The sequence below is a fragment of the Equus asinus genome, chromosome 16 (assembly GCF_041296235.1).
Source record: "Equus asinus isolate D_3611 breed Donkey chromosome 16, EquAss-T2T_v2, whole genome shotgun sequence".
Lineage (NCBI taxonomy): Eukaryota > Metazoa > Chordata > Mammalia > Perissodactyla > Equidae > Equus > Equus asinus.
The window spans coordinates 20,980,464-21,001,971 of NC_091805.1; the positions used below are offsets into that span (position 1 = coordinate 20,980,464).

Here is a 21,508-nt window from a genome sequence, read left to right on the forward strand (position 1 = left end):
AACTCAAAATGGATTAAATACTTGAATGTAAGACCTGAAACCATAAAACTCCCAGAAGAAAATATAGGCTGTACACTCTTTGACATAGGTCTTAGCAGCATCTTTTCAAATACCATGTCTACTTAGGCAAGGGAAACAAAAGAAAACATAAACAAATGGGACTACATCAGACTAAAAAGCTTCTACAAGGCAAAGGAAACCATGAACAAAACAAAGAGACAACCTCCCAACTGGGAGAAAATATTTGCAAATCCTATATCTGACAAGGGGTTAATTTCAAAAATATATAAATAACTCATACAACTCAAAAAAAGGACAAACAACCTGATCAATAAATGGGCAGAGCATGAGAACAGACATTTTTCCAAAGAAGCTATACAGTTGGCCAACAGGCACAAGAAAAGATGTTCAACATCACTAATTATTAGGGAAATACAAATCAAAACGACAATGAGATATCACCTCACACCTGTCAGAATGGCTATAATTAACAAGACAAGAAATAATGAGTATTGGAGAGGATGTGGAAAAAGGGAACCCTCATACACTGCTGGTGGAAATGCAAACTCGTGCAGCCACTATAGAAAACAGTATGGAAATTTCTCAAAAAAATTAAAAATAGAAATACCATATGATCCAGCTATCCCACGATTGGGTATTTACCCAAAGAACATGAAATGAACAATACAAAGAGATCTGTGCACCTCTGTGTTCATTGCAGCATTATTCACCATAGCCAAGATATGGAAGCAACCCAAGTGCCCATCAACTGACAAATGGATGAAAAGATGTGGTGTATATACACAATGATATACTACTTAGCCATAAAAAAGACAAAATCGTCCCATTTGCAACAACGTGGATGGACCTTGAGGGTATGTGTTAAGCAAAGTAAGCCAGACAGAGAAAGACAAACACCACATGATTTCACTCATATGTGGAAGATAAAAAAACACATGGACAAAAGGAACAAATTAGTTGTTACCAGAGAAGGGGGTCAGGGAGTGGGCAAAAGGGGTAAAGGAGCGCATATGTATGGTGACGGATGAAAATAGACTATTAGTGGTGAGGACGATGCAGGCTATACAGAAACTGATATGTAATAATGTACACCTGAAATTATACAGTGTTATAAACCAATATGGCCTCAGTAAAATAAAAAACATTAACAATTTTTTAAAGTTATATACCCTGACTCAAATTTGTAATGACCAGTAACCAAATAATACAGAATCTGTTGCTCGATAGTGTACTATAACATGGCACTTTGAATTTACATCGGAGATCTTGAATTTCTCTAGCAGGTTGCCTTCCTATGAAGTGTTAAAGGGGAATTTTTTAAAAAGCCATCCAGAAAATGTAAGACAGGCTAATAGTAAAAATGCAACAGTTTTCTGGGATAGGTGGACAAGAGCAATATTCACTGAGAAGTTTATGTGGAGGAAGAATGGAATAAAATAGGAGAACAAAGTGGAGCCTTTTATTTCCTTACTGTTCACATCCTTTCCGGTTTTTGTTAATGTGCAAGTAGTCTTTGTGTATTCTAGATATCAGTCCCCTGCCAGTTTTAGACATTATAAATATTTTCTTCCAGTCTTCACCTCTCTCCTAACTTTGTTCATGGTGTTCTTCTTGGGATGGAAACCCTTAATTTTGATCCTGTGAAACCAAAATTAAGGATATTAAACCTTCTGGCTTGTGCTTTTGTGATCTTAAGAAGTCTCTCTCTACCCCTAGGTCACAAATATTCTTCTGCATTTTCTATAGTATTTTATTTTTATCCTTCATATCAAAGTCCATTGTACTTCAAATTCGCATATGGTGGGAGATAGGAAGGCAGCTCAATTTTTCTAGGTAACTAAATCAGTTTTCAGCAAACTACCTTATGAATCAGGGGTTGGCAAACCTTCTTCTGTAAAGGGCCAGATAGTAGATAGTAAATATTTTGGGCTTTGGGGGCTGTACTGTCTCTGTTGCAACTACTCAACTCCACCATTGTAGTGTGAAGGCAGTCACAGACAATATGTAAACAAAAGAGAGTGATTGTGTTCCACATGTCATGAAATTTTCTTACTTTAATTTTTATAAATAGACTTTATTTTTTAGAGCACTTTTCGGTTCACAGCTAAACTGAGCAGAAAGTACAGAGAGTTCCCATGTACTCCCTCCCCCCCCACACACACAGCCTTCCCTAATATCAACATCCCACACCAGAGTGGTACATTTGTTCCAGTCAACGAGCCTACATTGTCACATTATCACCCAAAGTCCACACTTTACATTAGGGTTCACTCTCATTGTGCAGTCTATGGGTTTTGACAAATGTATAATGACATGTATCCACCATTATAGTATCATACAGAATAGTTTCATTACCTGCTATAGACTGAATGTTTGTGTCCCCCCAAAATTCATATGTTAAATCCTAATGCCTAATATGATGGTATTTGGAAGTGGAGATCCTTTGGGAGATGATTAGGTCATGATGGTTGATCCTTCATGAATGGGATTAGTATCCACATAAAAGAGGTCCCAGGGAGCTCCCTTGCCCCCCTTCCACCGTGTGAGAACACAGCAAAAGACAGCTGTCTATGAACCTGAAAGCAGGCTCTCACCAGACACCAAATCTGCGGGCGCCTTGATCTTGGGCTTCCCAGCCTCCAGAACTGAGAAATAAATTTCTGTTGTTTATAAGCCACCCAGTTTATGGTATTCTGTTATAACAGCCCAAAAGGATTAAAACACTGCACTAATAATGCTCTGTGAATTGCCTATTCATTCTTCCCCTCCCCCAGCCCCTGGTAACCACTAATCTTTTTACTGTCTCCACAGTTTTGCCTTTTCCAGAATGTCATTTAGTTGGAATCACACAGTATGTAGCCTTTTCAGATTGGGTTCTTTCGCTTAATAATATGCATTTAAGTTTCCTCCAGGTCTTTTTGTGACTTGATAGCATATTTCTTTTTAGTGCTAAATGGTATTTTATTATCTAATTGTACCACAGTTTATTTATCCATTCACCCACTGAAGGACATCTTGGTTGCTTCCAACTTTTGGCAATTATGAATTAAGCTGCTACACACATCCACGTGTAGGTTTTTGTGTGGACATAAGTTTTCAACTCATTTCAATAAATACCAAGGAGCACAACTGCTGGATTGTATGGTTAAAAGAATAGTTTTGCTCAAGAAACTGACAAACTCTCTTCTAGAGTGGCCGTACCATTTTGCATTCCCACCAGAAACAAATGAAAGTTCATGTTGCTCCACATCCTCGGCAGCATTTGGTGTTGTCAGTGATTTGGATTTTGGCCATTCTACTAGGTGTGTAGTGGTGACTCATTGTTGTTTTAATTTTCAATTCCTTAATGACATATGATGTTGAGCACCTTTTCATATGCTTATTTTCCATCTGTATATCTTCTTTAGTGAGGTATCTATTCAGATCTTTGGCCTATTTTTTAATCATTTGTTTTCTTATTGTTGACTTTGAAGAGTTCTTTGTATACTTTGTGTAACAGTCCTTTATCAGATATGTCTTTTGCAAATATTTTCTTCCAATCTTTGGCTTGTCTTCTTATTCTCTTGATGGTGTGTTTTGCAGAGCAGAAGTTCTTATTTTAATAAAGTCTATCTTAACAACTTTGTCTTTTGTAGATTATGCATTTGGTGTTGTATCTAAAAAGTTGTCACCAAACCCAAGGTCATCTAGATTTTCTCCTATGTTGTCTTCTGGGAGGTTTATAGCTTTACACTTTATGTATATATCTATATATAAACACATTTTGAGTTAATTTTTGTGAGAGGTGTAAAGTCTATGTCTAGATTCTTTTTTTTTTTTTTGCATGTAGATAGCCAATTGTTCCAACACTATTTGTTGAAAAGACTGTCTTTGCTTCATTGTATTGCCTTTGCTCCTTTGTCAAAGATCAGTTGACTATATTTATGTGGATCTAATTCTGGGCTCTCTATTCTATTCCATTGATCTATTTAAGTATTATTTCACTTTCTTGATTACCGTAGATTTATGGTAAGTCTTAATGTTTGGTAGTGTCAGTTTTCCAACTTTGTTCTTCTCCTTCAATATTATGTTGGCTGTTCTGGGTCTTTTGCCTCTCCATACAAACTTTAGAATCAGTTTGTCAATAGTCACAAAATATATCACTGGAATTTTGATTGGGATTGTGTTGAATCTACAGATCAAGTTTGGAAGAACTGATATCTTGACAATATTGAGTCTTCTTATCCACAGACATGGAATATTTCTCCAATTACTTAATTCTTCCTTCATTTCATTCATAAGAGTTTTGTGGTTTTCCTCATATAGATCTTGTCATACGAATTTTAGAATTCAATTTTTGAGTTTCAAAATAAGCACCTGGAATTCACATTGCTATGTTGAATATATAAATTAATTTGAATAGAATTGACTCTTTACTGTGCTAAGTTGCCCCTATTCATGAATTATCATCTCTGCAATTATTTGGATCTTCTTTTATGTCCTATAACGGAGTTTTAAGAATTTTCTCTGGGAAGGCCTTGTACTTTCTACCTTAGGATAATTGCTGGATAGTTTATGATTTTTGTTTCTGTTGTGAATTATTTCTGTTATATGTTCTAGATGATTAATAGTGGAGAGGAAGCTTAGAGAGTTGTTAATCTGATCTTACAGCCAACAACCTTGCTGAATCCTCTAATTAGCTTTGAGAACTTTTTAATTCTATTAGGTTTCCTATGTAGATCATCATATCATCAAATAATGAGAATTTTATCTTTATTTCTTCTAATCTGTCACCTTTTTGCATGTATTAATGTGATTTGAAAATGGTGTGCTGGGACAAAAAGATTAAAACTCAATATGTATTAGATATTTCAAAGCTTTATTAAAGTGATCGAAGAAAATGCCATCTGAATTGTTTGAATAAAATGTAGCATCAGCAAAATCAAAGTTTACCTAAAAATGATTGTAGCAGACAACACAAATCTTAAAATACCTATTTTGACATCTATAAACCCCCTTCCTTGGGGTTTCTCTCTTGACTAATGTAATCAAAAAATAAAAGGCAAGTCTGAATTTTGAGCCTTCTGGATAGTTCCTTATTTGTAGCCCCAACAGAGGGATGTCTCTGTTCCTGGTCCAGCTCTGGGCCATGCAGCCACCACAAATCACTTGCATCAGATTCACCTTGTGCGCCTCCTAAAAATGCAGATTCTTGGGCTCTCCCCAAGACTTGACACGTTAGAAATCTCTGCTGGTATTACCTGGGCGTCCACAGTTGTAACAAGATCCCCCAGTGATTCTTCTGTCCACAAGCTTGAGAATCATTATGGCGGGGGAAGAAGGCAGAGAACCTGACCTCCAGACAAATGGGCATCACCAACAAAGTCCAGCCCCGATCTCCTCTTTGTTCCCCAAGTCTACAAGCCTGGGAGGTAAAGTGACTTCCATTCTCTATTTCTTCTTACCATAACCTTGACGTTCTGTGTAGTTCATATATACGTGTAAGGGGAACACTGAAATGACTGGCCCACAATTTACCTGCCTAGCTAGATCAAGCCATTGTACTGGTTTGGGGACAGTTCAAAAAAGTTAGTGCTATTTCTTTCAGGAAATAGTAGAGATATTCTCTCATGGGCATCATTACTAAAAAGTAGGCCTTGGAATTTATCAGGGACTCCTGTCACAATCAGAAAGCTTGGAGAATCAGGAGAGAGACTTGAAGGGGCCAAGTCACTAGCTGTAACTCCACAGCAGGAACAGAATGACTTCAGGGCAAAGCAAAACCCCAGGTCCAACACTGGCTCAGTGGTTTCCTATTGCCATTAAAGTATTATTGCTAATCCAAAAATCCCACAAAAAGGAAAGGAAAGTATCGGATGATAAACGATTTCAAAATTCACATTGCATTCTAGTAAATTCTAAAAATGATTGTGATACGAATTTTAGAACTAAGCTAAAAAAAGAGAAAAACTCACTTAGAGGTTTAGATTTTTTCTTTTTTAAAAGCTACAACAAATACTACAAAAATATCTTATACTTGTAAAGCCTCACATGTCAACACCTGGAGTCATTATTATGATCATTATTATGTTAAATAAGACGATTTCAGTATCTCTAGGCTATCTTCATTTAGCCCTTAAAACAAAATAAAAAATTAACAAATCAGTTTTCTTAAAAAAAAAAAAGGAGTTTGCTTTCAGAAAGCCTTTATTGTCCATCATCAAATTCATTTCTATTTGAATAAACAGTACACAAAACAAGGTTCATGCTGTGAAAATTCCTGAAACTTCCAATCAGCAATATGCAGGAGGTAGAGACTTTGTTTTTGTGTCTTTTTAAGGCATACATTTTCCACTTATTTTTAAATTTTGAGCATAATTGTTTTCCAAAACATTTTTAATGTGAATTATAGAAACTCTCCCTTGAAACTACAGCTCCTGACCCCAAAACACTACTCTTTTCTGTGAGACTAAATATGCCTATGATAGGCACAGTACATCACAGTTTTCGCAAAGGCATGCAACTACTAATAAAATTATCGTTGTGGGATTGAATATACATTTGGTATGTGCTTTAGTTTTCATATATGTATAGGATACTCTTTCAACTCTGTACTTTAACACTGGAGGAGAGAAAACTTATACATGAATACTAAAAAACCTGATCCTCTCCAGAACTATAAATAGCATGAAATAACAGTTGTCCTTCAGAAGCAAATATTGTATTGTTAGCTGGTGATGCTTGCTTCTTTCTTATTCTGCCCTTTAAGAGAAGATTTTAAAATTCAATGATTCCTGGATATACAGCAACCATTTCCTCCCTCTCAGGGATGGACCCCTGAGAATGGTCCAGGCAGGGTTAGTGAGTTGTCCAAAGTCACTGTCAGACCAGGCAATGTTTTCCACTGATGACACAATCAACACAGTCAGAATAGCCAGAAGCAAGAGTGTAAGAGTGAGAGTAAAAAGGAGCAGAGAGCACGTTCTAAAGCTATGACAAAATAAACAAGAAAGAACAAGAATCCAATGGCTTCCCTCACCAAAGATAAACATAAAGCAGAAAAGACATTAAATATTGCTTTTTAAGATATAAACATAGTTCTTGATGAGTTACAGCTATCAATTTGCTCAAAATAATACTCTTTGAATGTGCTGCACCTGATCTTAAAATATCCAGAGAGTCTCCCAACTCAGCTACACGTCACATTTTCCTCTAGAGCACAGATCAGCCTGACAGCTACTTTTTACAACAGCAGAATATTGATACTGGAGGGTCACCTTCTATTCTGTATTTTCCAGAATTGGGTAGATCTTTGCACTCTGCTATAAATGTATGAAGTTCAGTCTCTGGGAAGCCAACTTGTTGGTAATGCTATACAGAAGAATAAAAAAAGCTCTAGTTAATAAACTCCTTGAAAAAAGTTTATTCCAAATTCAAAATAGATCATTTGGTAAGGGAGGGGATCTTCCTAGAGGGATAGTTAGTCACTTCCGAAGTATTTGCAGGAAGCTGTAGCCTCTAGAGCCACTCTTAGGTTTGGCTAAGGTCAAGTGGGCTTGGGATTCTGGAGTGCCCTCCTGGGCTCTCTTTCGTGGGTCTGGTTCAACCCAAAATGGGCATGCCAAATCTGAGTCTGATTCTTTCCACGGAGAATACAGCCAGTGTTGTCCCAAGTCTAAGAACCTCTGTCACTACTTTGCCCTGCACCCCATGACTTCCAGGCCATTGTGAAGCAGACACCTTAGATGGAACCTGGTTCAGGCCACAAGGAACCTAGCTGATCTAAATTAACAATGATGCAGGCTGCGGCACCGTGGCTTAGTTGGTTAAAGCGCCTGTCTAGTAAATTAACAATGATGTTGTTGGGGGCTGTGGGGTGGGCATATCTAGCGTTCCTCTGAAGACTTCAGCACAGCCCTGGATGCTCCTGAGCTAGTCCAGGTATCTGGGAAAAGATCTGAATGCTGTAAGGGGCCTTTCCAGTCTGCACACCCTTTTGGAGTCTCTCTTCTGGACAGACAGGTTTGTTTAAGAGCCTCATATTTATATCCGTTTGGGATCTAAGAGGTCTAGAATATATCCTGACCAGAAAGGATCAAAAATAACTTAGCTTGCCCATTTGGAAGTGCTCTGAGCCCATGGAAAGAAGTTAACATGTGAACCATGAGTGTCAGGCTTGTGTCATGGAGAAGTGTCAACTCATGTTACTCTTAGAGATCTTGATGTCACCCTTGAATAACATATGGTTTTCTCTGCATGCAGAGTCAGGGTGGTGAGTTTTTAGAGGACCATGGGGGCGGATTTGGACAGGTTCAACTAAATTCTTTCCCAGTCACCTTGGTGACTTTAAGCACACAGCCAAGCAAGTACTGAGGAAAGTCAGTTCCTGAAATCTGATTCAGTAAGAATGAGGGCATGGCCCTGGCTTCATGTGTAAGCTACTCACAATTATCAACTCATAATCCATCAACTCCTGATGGCCTTCTCTTTGTCCCAGGACCATTCACATGGCCTCATGTCTCATTACCTTTCTCATACCAGAAAGAAAAGTCTTCAAGCGAAAGTATCTATGCCAATAGTATACCTGATGGTATAAGGTTATTAGAAATTTAAATAAATGTGGGTATTTATTCTGCCTCTCCATATTTCAAAGGGCTCAAACTGATTTTTAAAATATCCCAGGTGAATGACAATATGAATGATAACAGCTTTTCAAATAATGCTTCCGGCCGTATAAAGCACACATGGCTGGTACTTGACACATCAATCCCTCCCCTGTTCTGGAGACCAGGCTTCTGGGATAGTGCCACACAGGGCCTTGTAAAGGGTAATGGGTTCAGTTACAGCACACTCCAAGTGAAAAGGCCAATTTTTCTTCATGAAAATTGGATTTTAAAAGTTCCCCACAAAATTTTGTCTTTCTCAAATGCCATCTGTTTTACTCACTCAATACCTACTGATCCTTATAATTCCAATAAATGACTAGAAAGCTTGTTTGCAAAAGCACAATTACTTAGAGACAAAACTTCCAACGTTCTAGAAATGCTGTTTCTCCTTCATTTCTGTTTCTCAGTATCTAAAACTGGAGTCCTTCTTCTCTACCCTGAAGAAATGAACATTCCATCAATTCCCTTCCCCCTTAAGTACTATATTTTACTGTCTCTCTACAAGTTCTAGAAAAATGCTGCCGCTGATGGCTCTTGATGAACCTACCTTAATTGTTTCGTATGTGTCAGTGATCAGTGCAATGAAAAGACTTAAAATCATATATATAAAGAGGCTTATGAACGAGTAGAGGTAAATTCTGCTAAACAGCCAGACCAAGTAACTTTTTTGGTGCATCTCTGCAAATGTGGCAAACATATCGTCTCCATTTATCAGAGAGAAAAGGCACTCAGAGACTGTGTTCAGAGAACGAAACTGGAAAAAGAAGAAAAGAGAAATGTTCACTTTAGTTCATATTCCTTCTGACTGGAGAGTTCATTCATGACACCATATTTAAAAATAATGGGACCAGTATAAGCCAATAAGACTTCAATAAAATAATTTCTAAAACAAACAAACAAACAAATAAATAAATAATGGGGCCAGGTATCCCAAGTTACCCCTTTCAAATAAATTACCTGAGGTAACTACAAGCTTTGCTTTGTGACATGCATAACATGTGTAAGCCTACTATTTTTCCTGAGACAAGCAGCTCCTCCTTGATGCTCCTCTTAATAGAAGCAGCTTGATTTGAAGGCAGAGGGGCTGGTCCACACCCGCAGCGATCTTCTGAGTCAAGCCTTACCCACCGCGCCCCCCTCCATTACCTTCATAGAAAGAGATCCTTAAAGGCTTCTGCAGAAATACCCAGGTCCCAACATTGCAGGCTCATGCTTCTCATCATAAAGTTCATTCAGTTAAGATAATGGCCTTATAGTCAAGATTAGAACTCTGGTAACAAAATTTTCAAGTATTTCCACAAGTTTCTCTCTGTATTACTTTTTAAAATAAGGTCACATCTTGGGAAGGCTTACCTAAATAGCCTACTTGAATATACACTGATGAATCAAATTGACTAAATTTGATGTAGCTGGTGACAAAAAGGACTTAGTTATCTGACAGACTCCATAAGCAGAGTTGAGGCAGTTGAGCGAATCAATTATCCTCTCAAGTTGGTCATACTTACCAGTTTATAAACATACTGATGGATATACAGTCGGCCCTCAGTTCCACATCTGCCTACAATGGTTGCATCTGTACTGACTTTTTTTCTTGTCATTATTCCCTGAACTATACAGTATAACAACTATTTATATAGCATTTACGTTGTATTAGGTATTACAAGCAATCTAAAGTACACAAGAGGATGTGCATAGGTTATATGCAAATTTTATCTAAAGAACTTGAGCATCCCTGGATTTGGGTATGGGGGGCTATCCTGGAAACAATCCCCCGAAGATACTGAGGGACGACTATACTACCTTCAACATTTTAAGGCTGAATCACAAAATAAAAGGAGATCATTTTAAAAGGATAACAGACTACTGGCACTATTCTAAAAGCTTCATAGGAACAGAAAAAAAGTTGGTTATCAGTACCTTCTCATGGTAAGGCCCCAGCACAATCCAACCACAGAAGCAATAGCCTAAATAAATCATAGCTGCACAGCAGCAGAACCTCATGACGTTGGGCAGAGCTGCCTGAAGGGTCAGAATAAGGAGCTGCAAAAGTAAGAGAGGTCATAAGAATTCCTCTGTCCTTCAGCAAAAGCAGTGCAATAACTTTGAAAGGGAAACACCAACAGCATGGAGATCCATGGAATTCCTTACATTATACTTCTGAAAGAAACCAAGGTATCGGATGACTCCAAGCCACACAAGCATGGTAGAAGTCCCAAGAAGTATGCTACAGACGTCATAGCTTGTTAGACTCTGAAACAGAGTGGAAGAAAATAATCAGATTATATGGCAGAAATTCATTTGGGTAAAAAATATTTATTGGGTAGCTGTGAGTCAGGCCCTGTTCTAGGTGCTAAGGACAATGCAGTCAACAAACAGACAAAACCCCCTGCCCTCATGAAGCTTACATTCTAGGGTGGGGAGAGAGACAATGGAAATAAATTATCAAAACCCTTGGTAGATTAGCTACAGGTAAGTGCTGAGGAGAAAATTCAGGGGAAGGAATAAGGAATGGCCATGGGGTTGCGTTAAATAGGGTGATCAGGGAATGTCTTACTGAAAAGGTGGCATTTGAGCAAATGCCTGAAGGAGTGAGAGAATAAGCCAAGGAGAAATCGAGAGGAAGAGCTTTCCAGGCACAGGGACCAGAAAGTGCAAAGACCCAAAGCAGAAGGGCGCCTGGCAAGATAGTGAATCTGAGCAAAGGGAAGAATATGGAGTCACAGAGGTAAGGGAGCAGGTAGTGTAGGGCCTTGTGGGTAATTTAACAACCTTGTCTTTTACTCTGAATACGTTGGGGAGATTTGAGAGCTCTGAACAGGAGTGATATGATCAAGTGTTGGCCCCTATGGTTGAGAGCAGATTGTTGGAGAAGCGAGAAGCCTATTGCAATAACATAGGTGAGAGCTGATGATGGTTTGGACCAGGCTGGTGATGGTGGAGGTGATGGGTGATTTTTGAAGGTAGACCAATAGAATTTCCTCTTGGATTAGATGTGGGGGAGAAGGGATTGGTGAAAGAGAGGAGTCAAGGATGAATCTATCACTTTTGTCTTGAGCAACTGAAAAGAGTTGCCATTAACTGAAGTTAGAAAGGCCATGGAGAAGCAGGTTTGGACTGTAGAGGTGGGGATTTTAGAGATTCTGTTTTAGGTATGTTAAATTTCAGAGGCCAGGTAGACATCCAAGTGACGATATGGAACAGACACTTAGATAGTTGAGACTGGAGTTCGGGGAAGAATTCCAAGCTGGACATACAGATTTGGAAATCATTGGCAAATAGATACTATTTAAAGACATGAGATAGGATGAGATTACCAAGACAGTGGCAGAAAAGAGATGCCCAAGCCTATACCTTGAAGCACTCTTGCTGTAATAGGTTGGTGAGATGAGAGGGAGCCAGCAAAGGAAAGTCAGAAGACCAATGTTTAATTTAGGAGGAAAATCAGGTAAGTGGTAGCCCACTGAAAAATGGCATCAACCAAGAGGGAGGGCTTGCAGTGTTAAAAGCTGCTGATAGGTCAAGATGAGGATAAAAAATTGATTGTTGCACTTAGCAACATGGGAGGTCACGGGAAAGAACACTTTCCAATGGAGTGGCAAGGCAGCCCAATTGGAACAGATAGAAGAGAGAATGGAAGGAGCAGAATCAGAAACAAGATTAACTACTCTCCTGAGGTCTTTTGCTATACAAAGGGGAGCAGAGAAATGGGAAAGTAACTGAAGGGAGAAATAGGTTGAGATTTTGTCTTTTTAGAAAGGAGAAAAAATCATGCTAATAGAAATGGCGTGGTTGAGAATGGGAAATTGATGATGTGTGAGAAAAGGAAGAACAGCTGGAACCATGTTCTTGAGTAAGCAGGCGGGGATGGCATTGGTAGGCACGTGGAGGAGTTGGCCTTAGATAGTACCTTAAACAATATATCCACAGGAACAGAGAACAAGCAGAGTATATGGGCACTGATGCTGGTAGGTAGATAAATGAAGCAGGGGTTTGTGGAATTTCTATATTTTTCTATTGTTTTTATGAAATAGGAAAGAAGGTCATCAGCTGAGAGTGAGGATGGGGCAGGGGTGTTAGAGGTTTCAGAAGGGATGAGAACATATGAAATAACTGTCTGTAAGACAGGGGAGTGAATGGTCTAGAAAAATGTCGAAAGATTGTTGGACACCATTAAGAGCTTATTCAGGTTAATGATAGTTGAGGTTGGTAAAAATAAAGATCTGCTGCAAATCTCCCCTTACTCCTCTCTTTGTTATCCCTAAAGTTAAACCCCGATTCCAATGATATATACCACAGTTGCATATGGTGGCAGCTGCTCGATGTCAACCTAAACCCATTCTCTCCTTCTGAGGCACGTGTCTGGGCTGTATTCCCCAGTGCTCCTTGCAGTTAGATGTGACTAAATTCTCTCTCCAATGCAATGTGAACAGAAATGAAGGCCACCACTCCTGAGCCAAGGCTATAAGACTGTGGGAGAGCTACCTTCATACCATGTTTTCACTTCCCACAGGCTGCAATCTGTTTTTGAGGCAACCCAGCATCAACCCTTAATGCTGGCAGAGAAACAAGATGGGAGGAAATGAGTCCCTGAATGACTGCGTGGAGCTGAGTGACTCACCAACCTGAGAAACCTGCCCTGACTATTACATGAGGGAGAAATGGCTCTTCTGAGCCATTGCATTTGGGGGTCTGTGCCCAGGAATCTGAATCATAACAGGCTCCCCAGGTGGCTCATTCTCATACTTAGTTGCAGTGAAGGCTAGAAAAATATAAATTTGAACAATATTAGTTTTTTAACTTGATTTTTGCTTTGGGGGGAGGGTTGATTTCTAGACTGGGTTAATCCTAACTTGAAATGGAAAATCTTGTAGCACACCAGTGGGAAAAGTAAGAAAGTGGGAACATTCTCAATTTGAATAGACAGAGGAAACAGCAGCAAGCACTCCCACAATAGCAGCTTGGCCTCACTTTCTCACCCAGCCCTACACTTTTTGTTGTTGTTGAAGTTTCTGGCATTTCTCGAAAGAACAACAAAAAACACCTCTTACCTTAGTTACTTGGATGTGTGTATGAATTCACAGGCCCCACCCCCAGAGTTCAGATTCAGTAGATCTAACTTGAGGTACCCGAAGGATGCTGATGCAGAAGCTTGTGGATCACACTTTAAAGAACTCTGCCTAAGAGATTTCCTAACTAGATTTAAGAAAATTACTGTTACTGCTTTTAAGTTTACTTGATACAAAATTTGAAAGAAATCATTTACTCTGCAAATTCTCACATTCTGGGAAAAGAAATTACTGCTAGTGCAAATACAACACTAATAATTGACATAAATAGGGAAAATTTTACCTTAGCTTGTATTTCCATTTTCAGAATTGATCCACTGATTGTCAATATGTCACTAATAATAATCATAATGTACCATCCATTGATGAATTCCATTTGATCTGAAACAGAAACTTCCTTCTTATAATGCAGGAGGAAAAAATTGACAAATTCCTTTAGGGAAAAGAAGAGAGGCACAGTGAATTTCTCTGTCAATCAACATGTTCATAGCATTCCTAGAAAGCAACAAGTCCTACCTGCTGAAGCTGAAATCCTCGAATCACAGATCGAATGCATAGGATCATTGAAGCCAAGCATATCAGAATAACAAAGGCATCAAAGATCATCATGTAATGAGTGTTCTTCTGAACTGGAAGGAAAGAGGATTACCTGTTTATGTAGTGGGGCATTAATATGATGACATCTGCTTCTTTTTTTCTTTTCATTGTTAGCCTTATTTATTTTAATTGCTACATTGTATGCCACAGTATAGATGCACAATACTTTATTTATAAGGACAATCCATTTTTTCCCCACTACAAATAATTCTCCACATCCTCTTTGTGCACAGGTGCAAGTGATTCTTTTCTATTTCTTTTCTTTTTTAAAAAAGCTTCAGTGTACGGTTGTGTATCCTAGTTGTTAGTTTAGTTCTCTGTATGAGCCGCTGCCACAATGTGACAACTGACAGACAGGTGGCGTTGTTCCACGACCAGGAAATAACCCAGGCCATGGTGGTAGAGCACCAAATCTTAACCACTAGACCACCAGGGCTGGTTCACAAGTGGTTCTTTAGGTGAATGGATATCTAAAGGTGGAATTGTTGAGTTAAGGCATATGCGTATTCCTAAAAAGAGATCCTAAGAAATTACTCTTCAAAAAGATCATGCCGGTTTATGTCCCTACATATATCTCCACATCTTCTCCTTCATTGGATATGAGTAATCTTTCATTTTTGCCAATCAAAAGAGCAAATCTATCATTCCCAATGATTTGAAATGCCATCTTTATCATGTACCAAATTACTGTATGTATTCAAGTACTATATCTTACCCTTTTGATGTTTTTGTGCGTTTTAATCCTTAAGATAAATATCTCTCTTTTCTGGAATTTTTGCTGGGTATTTTAGCTTGTTTATTTTTCCATATATTCTTTAGGATCAGATTGTCAACTTCAAATAAGAATCCTACCAATAACTTTTTTTTGCGGGGGGAGAAATCATGTTAAATTCATACATTAATTTAGAGAGAATTGACATATTCATGATGTTAAATCTCTTGTCCAAAAACATGTCATGCCTTTCCATTGATTCAAGTCTTCTTTTTACCTCTTTCAGAAGCATTTTCAAGTTTTATATGGATCGTTCACCCTCCTTTTTAGAATAATTTAGATAATTCAACCATTCTTTCCACAGAGACAACAAAGAGAAAAAGTCCTGATAAATGTTCTTCCCATTAGTATTTAAAGAAGGTTAAAAGTCCTTCTTTTAAAAATCACCACAACCATCATTCAAAGATCTTTAATTACAGCTTGTGGTCTTTCGTTCTTCATACAGTTAGCCTCCCTGAATTCCCTATTAAAATATACTTATCTAGGTATAAAATATTTATTAAGCACCCACAATGTGCCAAGAATTTTTCTAGATGCTGAGGATATAGTAGTGAACAAGACAGACAGCCCCCTGGCTTTGTGGAGCTTCTATTCTACTGCAGTGAGACAAGCAAAGAAGTAAACAAGCAAATGAACAAAATACTTTTAGGTAGGAGTAAGTGACGTGAATAAAATAAATCATAATAGCTAACATGTATTGATAGGCCACACATGGTTCTAAACACTTTATACGGATTAATTCATTTGATCCTCAACCCCAGTGAGGTGGGTGTGATTATCCCCACTTTGCAGGTGAGAAAACTGAAGCACAGAAAGGTCACTTGCCCAAGGTTACACAGCCAGTACGTAGCAGAATCAGGATGCAAACCTTTGCAGTCTCCAGCATCTGTCATATTCTATTAGTGGTTCTTGGCATCCCTTGGGAACTTGTCAGATATGCACATTCTCTGGCCCTACCTTAGACCCACTGAATCAGACCCTGTGTTTTCCTAAGTTCTCCTGGGACACTAACGTTTGAAAACCACTGCTCTACATGAGGGAGCTTGGTGTAGGGGCACCGGGAGAAGAGAGGTTCATCTATATTGCATAGTAAAGGGAGGCCTCACCAAGGGGGCAGCAGGTTTTAGAGGAGACCTGAGTGCTGAAATAGAGCCATCATGCAGAGTCTGGAGAACCCAAGTGCAAAGTCCTGGCTAGCAGGAGTGCAGCCAGGTGAAGGGACGTGGCAGAGGTCTCAGCATCCTATGATCTGCTGCAGAGCGTGTCTTTATTTAACAAGTTAGACTGCTCTATACTAATAAAGCACTTACGACTAATTCTGTAATGAAGCATCCCGTTAATATCAGCCAAGGGCATCTCATTATTACACAAATGTCTGAATCTACTTTAGAAAACAACTTACAAACCAAGAAAAAAACATTTGAGAGAAAGCCTATGTGTCAAGCACTTTCACATGCTCTTTTTTTGCCTATTCTGAAGTTCATGGAGAAGTATTACAATGTTTACAGATGACAAAACAGGATTGTGTCTCAAGTAAACAATTTTGTGGTTGAAATAAAATTTTTGATTCAAAAGCCTCATGTATTTGAAGTTACCTATTGTGAAAAGAATACTGGAATAATAAATTTCATTTTATTTACTCTTACTATCTCATTACTACTTCTGAACTTGGTGAGTTAATCAGTAGGAAACCCTAAAGCAATTATTATCCAAGTGTAGTATGAGTCAGGACCACCTGCACATTCCTAGGCCCCACCCCAGACCTACTGACTGTCTTATGTGAAACTAGGGAGAACTGCCTCGAAGCAAGTACCTGCGATGATTCTCCCACTCACTAAAATCCAAGACCCCCAACCTACTCATTAAGTCAAGCACAACATACCATTATGTTACTTACAAGGGACTAGAAAATGAGATACACAAATTCTTTCCAGTCAATTTTCTCCAGTTCAGCTCCAAAATTCTCAATGGTACTCAGTCTACACCTGACCTCATGTCCACATTTTAGGAATATACCCTTTCCTTATTTAGTCTACTTTTTTTGACCCAGATAGAAGACAGCTATAATGTGTGGGATGCTTCAGAGTCAAATCCTACTTGACTTCTCCTTGGCTGTATGACCATGGACACTAAGTTTCTCTTCTGAACCTTAGTTTCTTCATATTTAAAAATAGGGATGCAGCCTATCTCAAGGATATTTAAAAATACTAAAATGAGGAAAATGTAGGTGGAAGTACTTATGCAGTAAGCACTCAATAAATATTGGCTTGGCTATATGTGATTTTTTTGCTGAGGGATGTTAGCATTTTCTTGGTAAGGAGTGGGCCAGTGAGGGCACATGGAGAAGGCAGGAAAAGTCATTTCGGTTACCAATAAGTTATGTATTGCCTGGAACATCAGGTATCTACAATTGAATTGATCTACCTGCAGAGAATTAGGGACCTGGGAATGATCCAATCCTTTCATTTGATGCTCTACTTATCCTTGAGACTAGTAATTTAATAAACATTTTGAAAGCTAATAAAACACATCACTTACTTGATCCAGATACATGCCAGTTTTTACATTCTCTCATGGATATCTCATTATCTAACCTTATCTTAATTCTTCCACTATGGGCCTTGTTGTCAAACGTTATCTGTGAAGAACAGGAACACGGTCACAAACATACCTATGGTTTTTGAAGCCGAGATACTTCTATGCATTAATCAGAAAACAGCTCTTTCAAGGTAACAGGAGACCCAGATTCTCTTCCCTGACCTATTACTAACTCTGTTCAACCTTGGAAAGTTCTCTTCATTTATCTGCGAAATAAGAAAGTTGAACTCCTCCATCTTTAAAATCCTATGTTTCTAGGACAGTAGTCTAGCCTTGGATGACTTCTAGAACAAGAGAACTTCCCCTTTCTTCCCATTCTCAGCACCTCTAGATGCCCTCCTGACATGAGCAGGAGCCAATTCAACTGTGCTTTTCCCCACATTCCAGCAGGGCCTCAACTGGGGACAGATTTTTAGTGTTACTGCAATTCGTACTAACACAGAGGTTCATTACTTTGGTCTTGAGAGATTTCAGGTGGAGCTTTTTCGATTTTCATTCTGGGCCTAGATTTCTAAGTCACTCTAGAACCATATGTATTACAAAGGATGTGGTCCCAGGGAACCGACAGCCATGTCTTGCTTCAAGGATAACCATTTCCGGACACCTGGCACCAAGCAGGACAAAGCCATGCCCAAACACCTTCCATAGTCCTTCTACTGTTTTCCCCTTCTAGCTCCCTCTACTTTCCTCACACGGGGAACATAAAGGCAAGGCAAGAAAATTAGTCTGTTTTTTTGTTTTTTTCTTTTTTGGTTTTTTAGTGCCTCCTCTTTCAAGTCCTAAAGAAAAAAGTTCTTTTAAGTCTGACGTTTATATGAGTTTTACTGAAGCTTCTTCATGTGAGGTAATCAGATAACACTTCACATATAAGATTTCAAATAAATGTAATGAATCGAGTCACTCTGTTTCTCCTCATATTGGATTGTAAATTTCTTTCCTTGACAAGCAACAAAGGGCATTGTCAGTGTCTGCCCATCCCCATGCTGCTGGAGGACCCAGCCCACAGCCTCATGCAAGGAAGATGCTCAGTATTATTTGAATGAGTCAGAAATCCTTGCCAAGGAGAAACCGGGCTTTTCCCACACAAAGAGCCTCGGGCTCTTACAAATAGCAGGTGCTCACTAAATATCTGTTGAGTAAATATACTTTGACTAATGTCAACCACGTCTCAGTTTAGGCTTAGAAGAAGCTGAATTCCTTAAACAAAGAAGACAAAATACTGTATGGGATTAACAACAGATTAAATAATAGAGAAAAAAGATAAGTGAATTTGAAGACATAGCAATAGAAACTATCCAAAATGAAACACAGAGAAAAAAGACTGAAAAATACTACAAAAAAGAGAGTGCTGGTGAGCTGTGGGACAATTTCAAGTGCCTAAATACAAATGTAATTGGAATCTCTGAAAAGTAGGGGAAGAGAGAAAAAAAATTTTGAAGAAATAATACTGAGTAAAGGTGAACTATAATGAAAACTATAAACCCACAGAACCAAGATGTTCAATGAACCCCAAACACAAGAAGCATGAAGAAAACTATACCAACGTATATCACAATCATATAGTTAAAATCAAAGATAAAGAGGAAAATTTTAAAGCAGCCAGATGGGGGAAAACATATCCCATACAGATGAACAAAGGTGAAGATGACAGCAGATTTTTCATCAGAAACAACGTAAGCAGGAAGAACAACATCTTTAAAGCATGAGGGGAAAAAATCCCTAGAATTATATAACCAGTAAAAGTATCTTTAAAAAATGAAGGTAAGTGGCTGGCCCCGCGGCCAAGTGATTAAGTTCACATGCTCCACTTCGGCGGCCCAGGGTTTCGCCAGTTTGGATCCTGGGTGCGGACCTGGCACCACTCATCAAGCCACGCTGAGGCAGCGTCCCACATGGCACAAGCAGAAGGACCTACAACTAGAATATACAGCTATGTACTGGGGGGCGTTGGGGAGAAGACGAAAAAAAAGAAGATTTGGCAACTGATGTTAGCTCAGGTGACAATCTTTAAAACAAAATGAAGGTAAGATTCTTTTTCAGACATACAAACACTGAAAGAATTCATCACTGGCAGACCTACACTATAAGAAATGTTAAAGGAAGATGTTTAGACACAAGCAAAATGACACCAGTTGGAAACCTGGAGCTACGCAAGGGAATGAAGCATGCTGGAGATGGTAGCTCCATGGACAAACATATAGACTTTTTTCTTATTATTGAAACTACCTCAAAAGGTAACTGTTTAAAGCAAAAATAATAGCAATGTATTGTGTGGTTTATAACAGATCTGGAAGTAAATTGTATGACAACAATAACATAAAGCCTAAGATGGGAAAAGCGGAAATATATTGTCGATAGGATCTTATTCTCTACATGAAGTGGTATGACACCACTGGAAGGCAGACGGTAATAAGGTAAACATGTACTATGAACCCCGAACTAATACAGCAAAAAGCTATAGCTAATAAGCTAATACATGAGATAAAGTGGAATCCAAAAAACATTCAATTAAACCAAAAGACAGCAGAAAAAGAGAGAAACAATATTAATAATCACATGCAATTTAAATGGTCTAAGCACCGTAATTAAAGGGTAGAGATTGTGAGGTTGGATTAAAAAGCAAGACTCAACTATATGCTGTTTAACAAGAAACTCACCTTAAATATAAGATACAAACAGGTTACTATTAAAAGGATGGAAAAACGATATACAATGATCACACTAATCAAAAGAAAGCTGGAGTGGTTATATTAACATCAGACAAAGTAAATTTTAGAGAAAGAATATTACTGGGGTAAGGAGTGCCATTTCATAATGATAAGAGAGCCAGTTCATCAAGTGAACACAAGAATCCTGGATATTTATACACCTAATAAAGAGCTTCAAAATACATGATACAAGAATTTATCAAACTAGTATGGATAAATGCTAATGTAGTACTTTTACACTATGAATCCAACTGGGCACACCCAGGAAAAGTTTAATAAGCAGCTATTGAATGAATCAAATATTTACCAAATACCAGATATTCAGGCAGATCTTTTATATATGTTATCTTCTATCTCGACAACTTTTCAGGTAGGTGGACATTAATTCTGTTTTATAAATGAGAAAATTTCAGTTCAAACCAATTAAGTAATTTGCCTAAAGTTACATAGCTACTAACTGGTGAGCTGGAATTAAAATCTAGGCTTGTCTGACTCTGAAGTCCCTGCATTTTATATCAGGGGTATACTGCCCTGGTTCATGTTTACTTATGACAATGAAGTTGCACTAATGGTTTTTATTATTAAACTACCCTACAGGATGTAAGTTCTCCCACAGTTCCATGAGATGCACTGCTAAATCCACAAGGCACAGGCGCAGCTTGGGGGGACTCTACAATAATGGTGAAAATGCAACATCTGCATGTGGCTAACAGGCCAGGTGGCTTTCACTACTGTATTGAGTCATTGGAAAGGACCTAGATTTCACAAGTGTTTCATTTATTCATTCAACAAATATTTGAGTCACCTACTATGTTCTTTGAGGGATGAAAAGATTAATGAAAGAGTTCCTGCCTTCAAGGAGCTTTCAGTCTAGCAGAGTTAGTGAAAAACACCTAGAAAATCCTGAAACAAAGGAGAAGGTGCTGAGCCCATAGAAAATACAAAAAGAAAACCTGGGAGTTCAGAGCACAGAACTTATTTCTAACTGAGGAACCACAAAAGAATCCACAAAGGAGGTGTCAGGTGAGCTAAGCCTTCAAGGATTACAAAACTTCTGAAAAGTACCATTTCTCAGTTCAAGAGTGGGGAGGAGGGAAGAGA

General features: G+C 38.5%; 1 protein-coding gene across 1 annotated transcript in view; it reads right to left on the bottom strand.

The window, feature by feature from the left end:
- Nucleotides 1-6,192: 6,192 nt before the first annotated feature.
- The window catches only part of MCOLN3 (mucolipin TRP cation channel 3), a 31,326-nt gene continuing 16,010 nt past the window's right edge, over nucleotides 6,193-21,508 (bottom strand). Inside the window, exons 7-13 of the mRNA XM_014830135.3 lie at nucleotides 17,640-17,739; nucleotides 14,249-14,361; nucleotides 14,016-14,165; nucleotides 10,815-10,916; nucleotides 10,584-10,706; nucleotides 9,214-9,420; nucleotides 6,193-7,371 (exon numbers count right to left, since the gene is read on the bottom strand). Of these exons, the coding sequence (XP_014685621.1) occupies nucleotides 7,237-7,371; nucleotides 9,214-9,420; nucleotides 10,584-10,706; nucleotides 10,815-10,916; nucleotides 14,016-14,165; nucleotides 14,249-14,361; nucleotides 17,640-17,739 (930 nt within the window). The 3' untranslated portion in view covers nucleotides 6,193-7,236. The remainder of the gene's footprint in view (nucleotides 7,372-9,213; nucleotides 9,421-10,583; nucleotides 10,707-10,814; nucleotides 10,917-14,015; nucleotides 14,166-14,248; nucleotides 14,362-17,639; nucleotides 17,740-21,508) is intronic.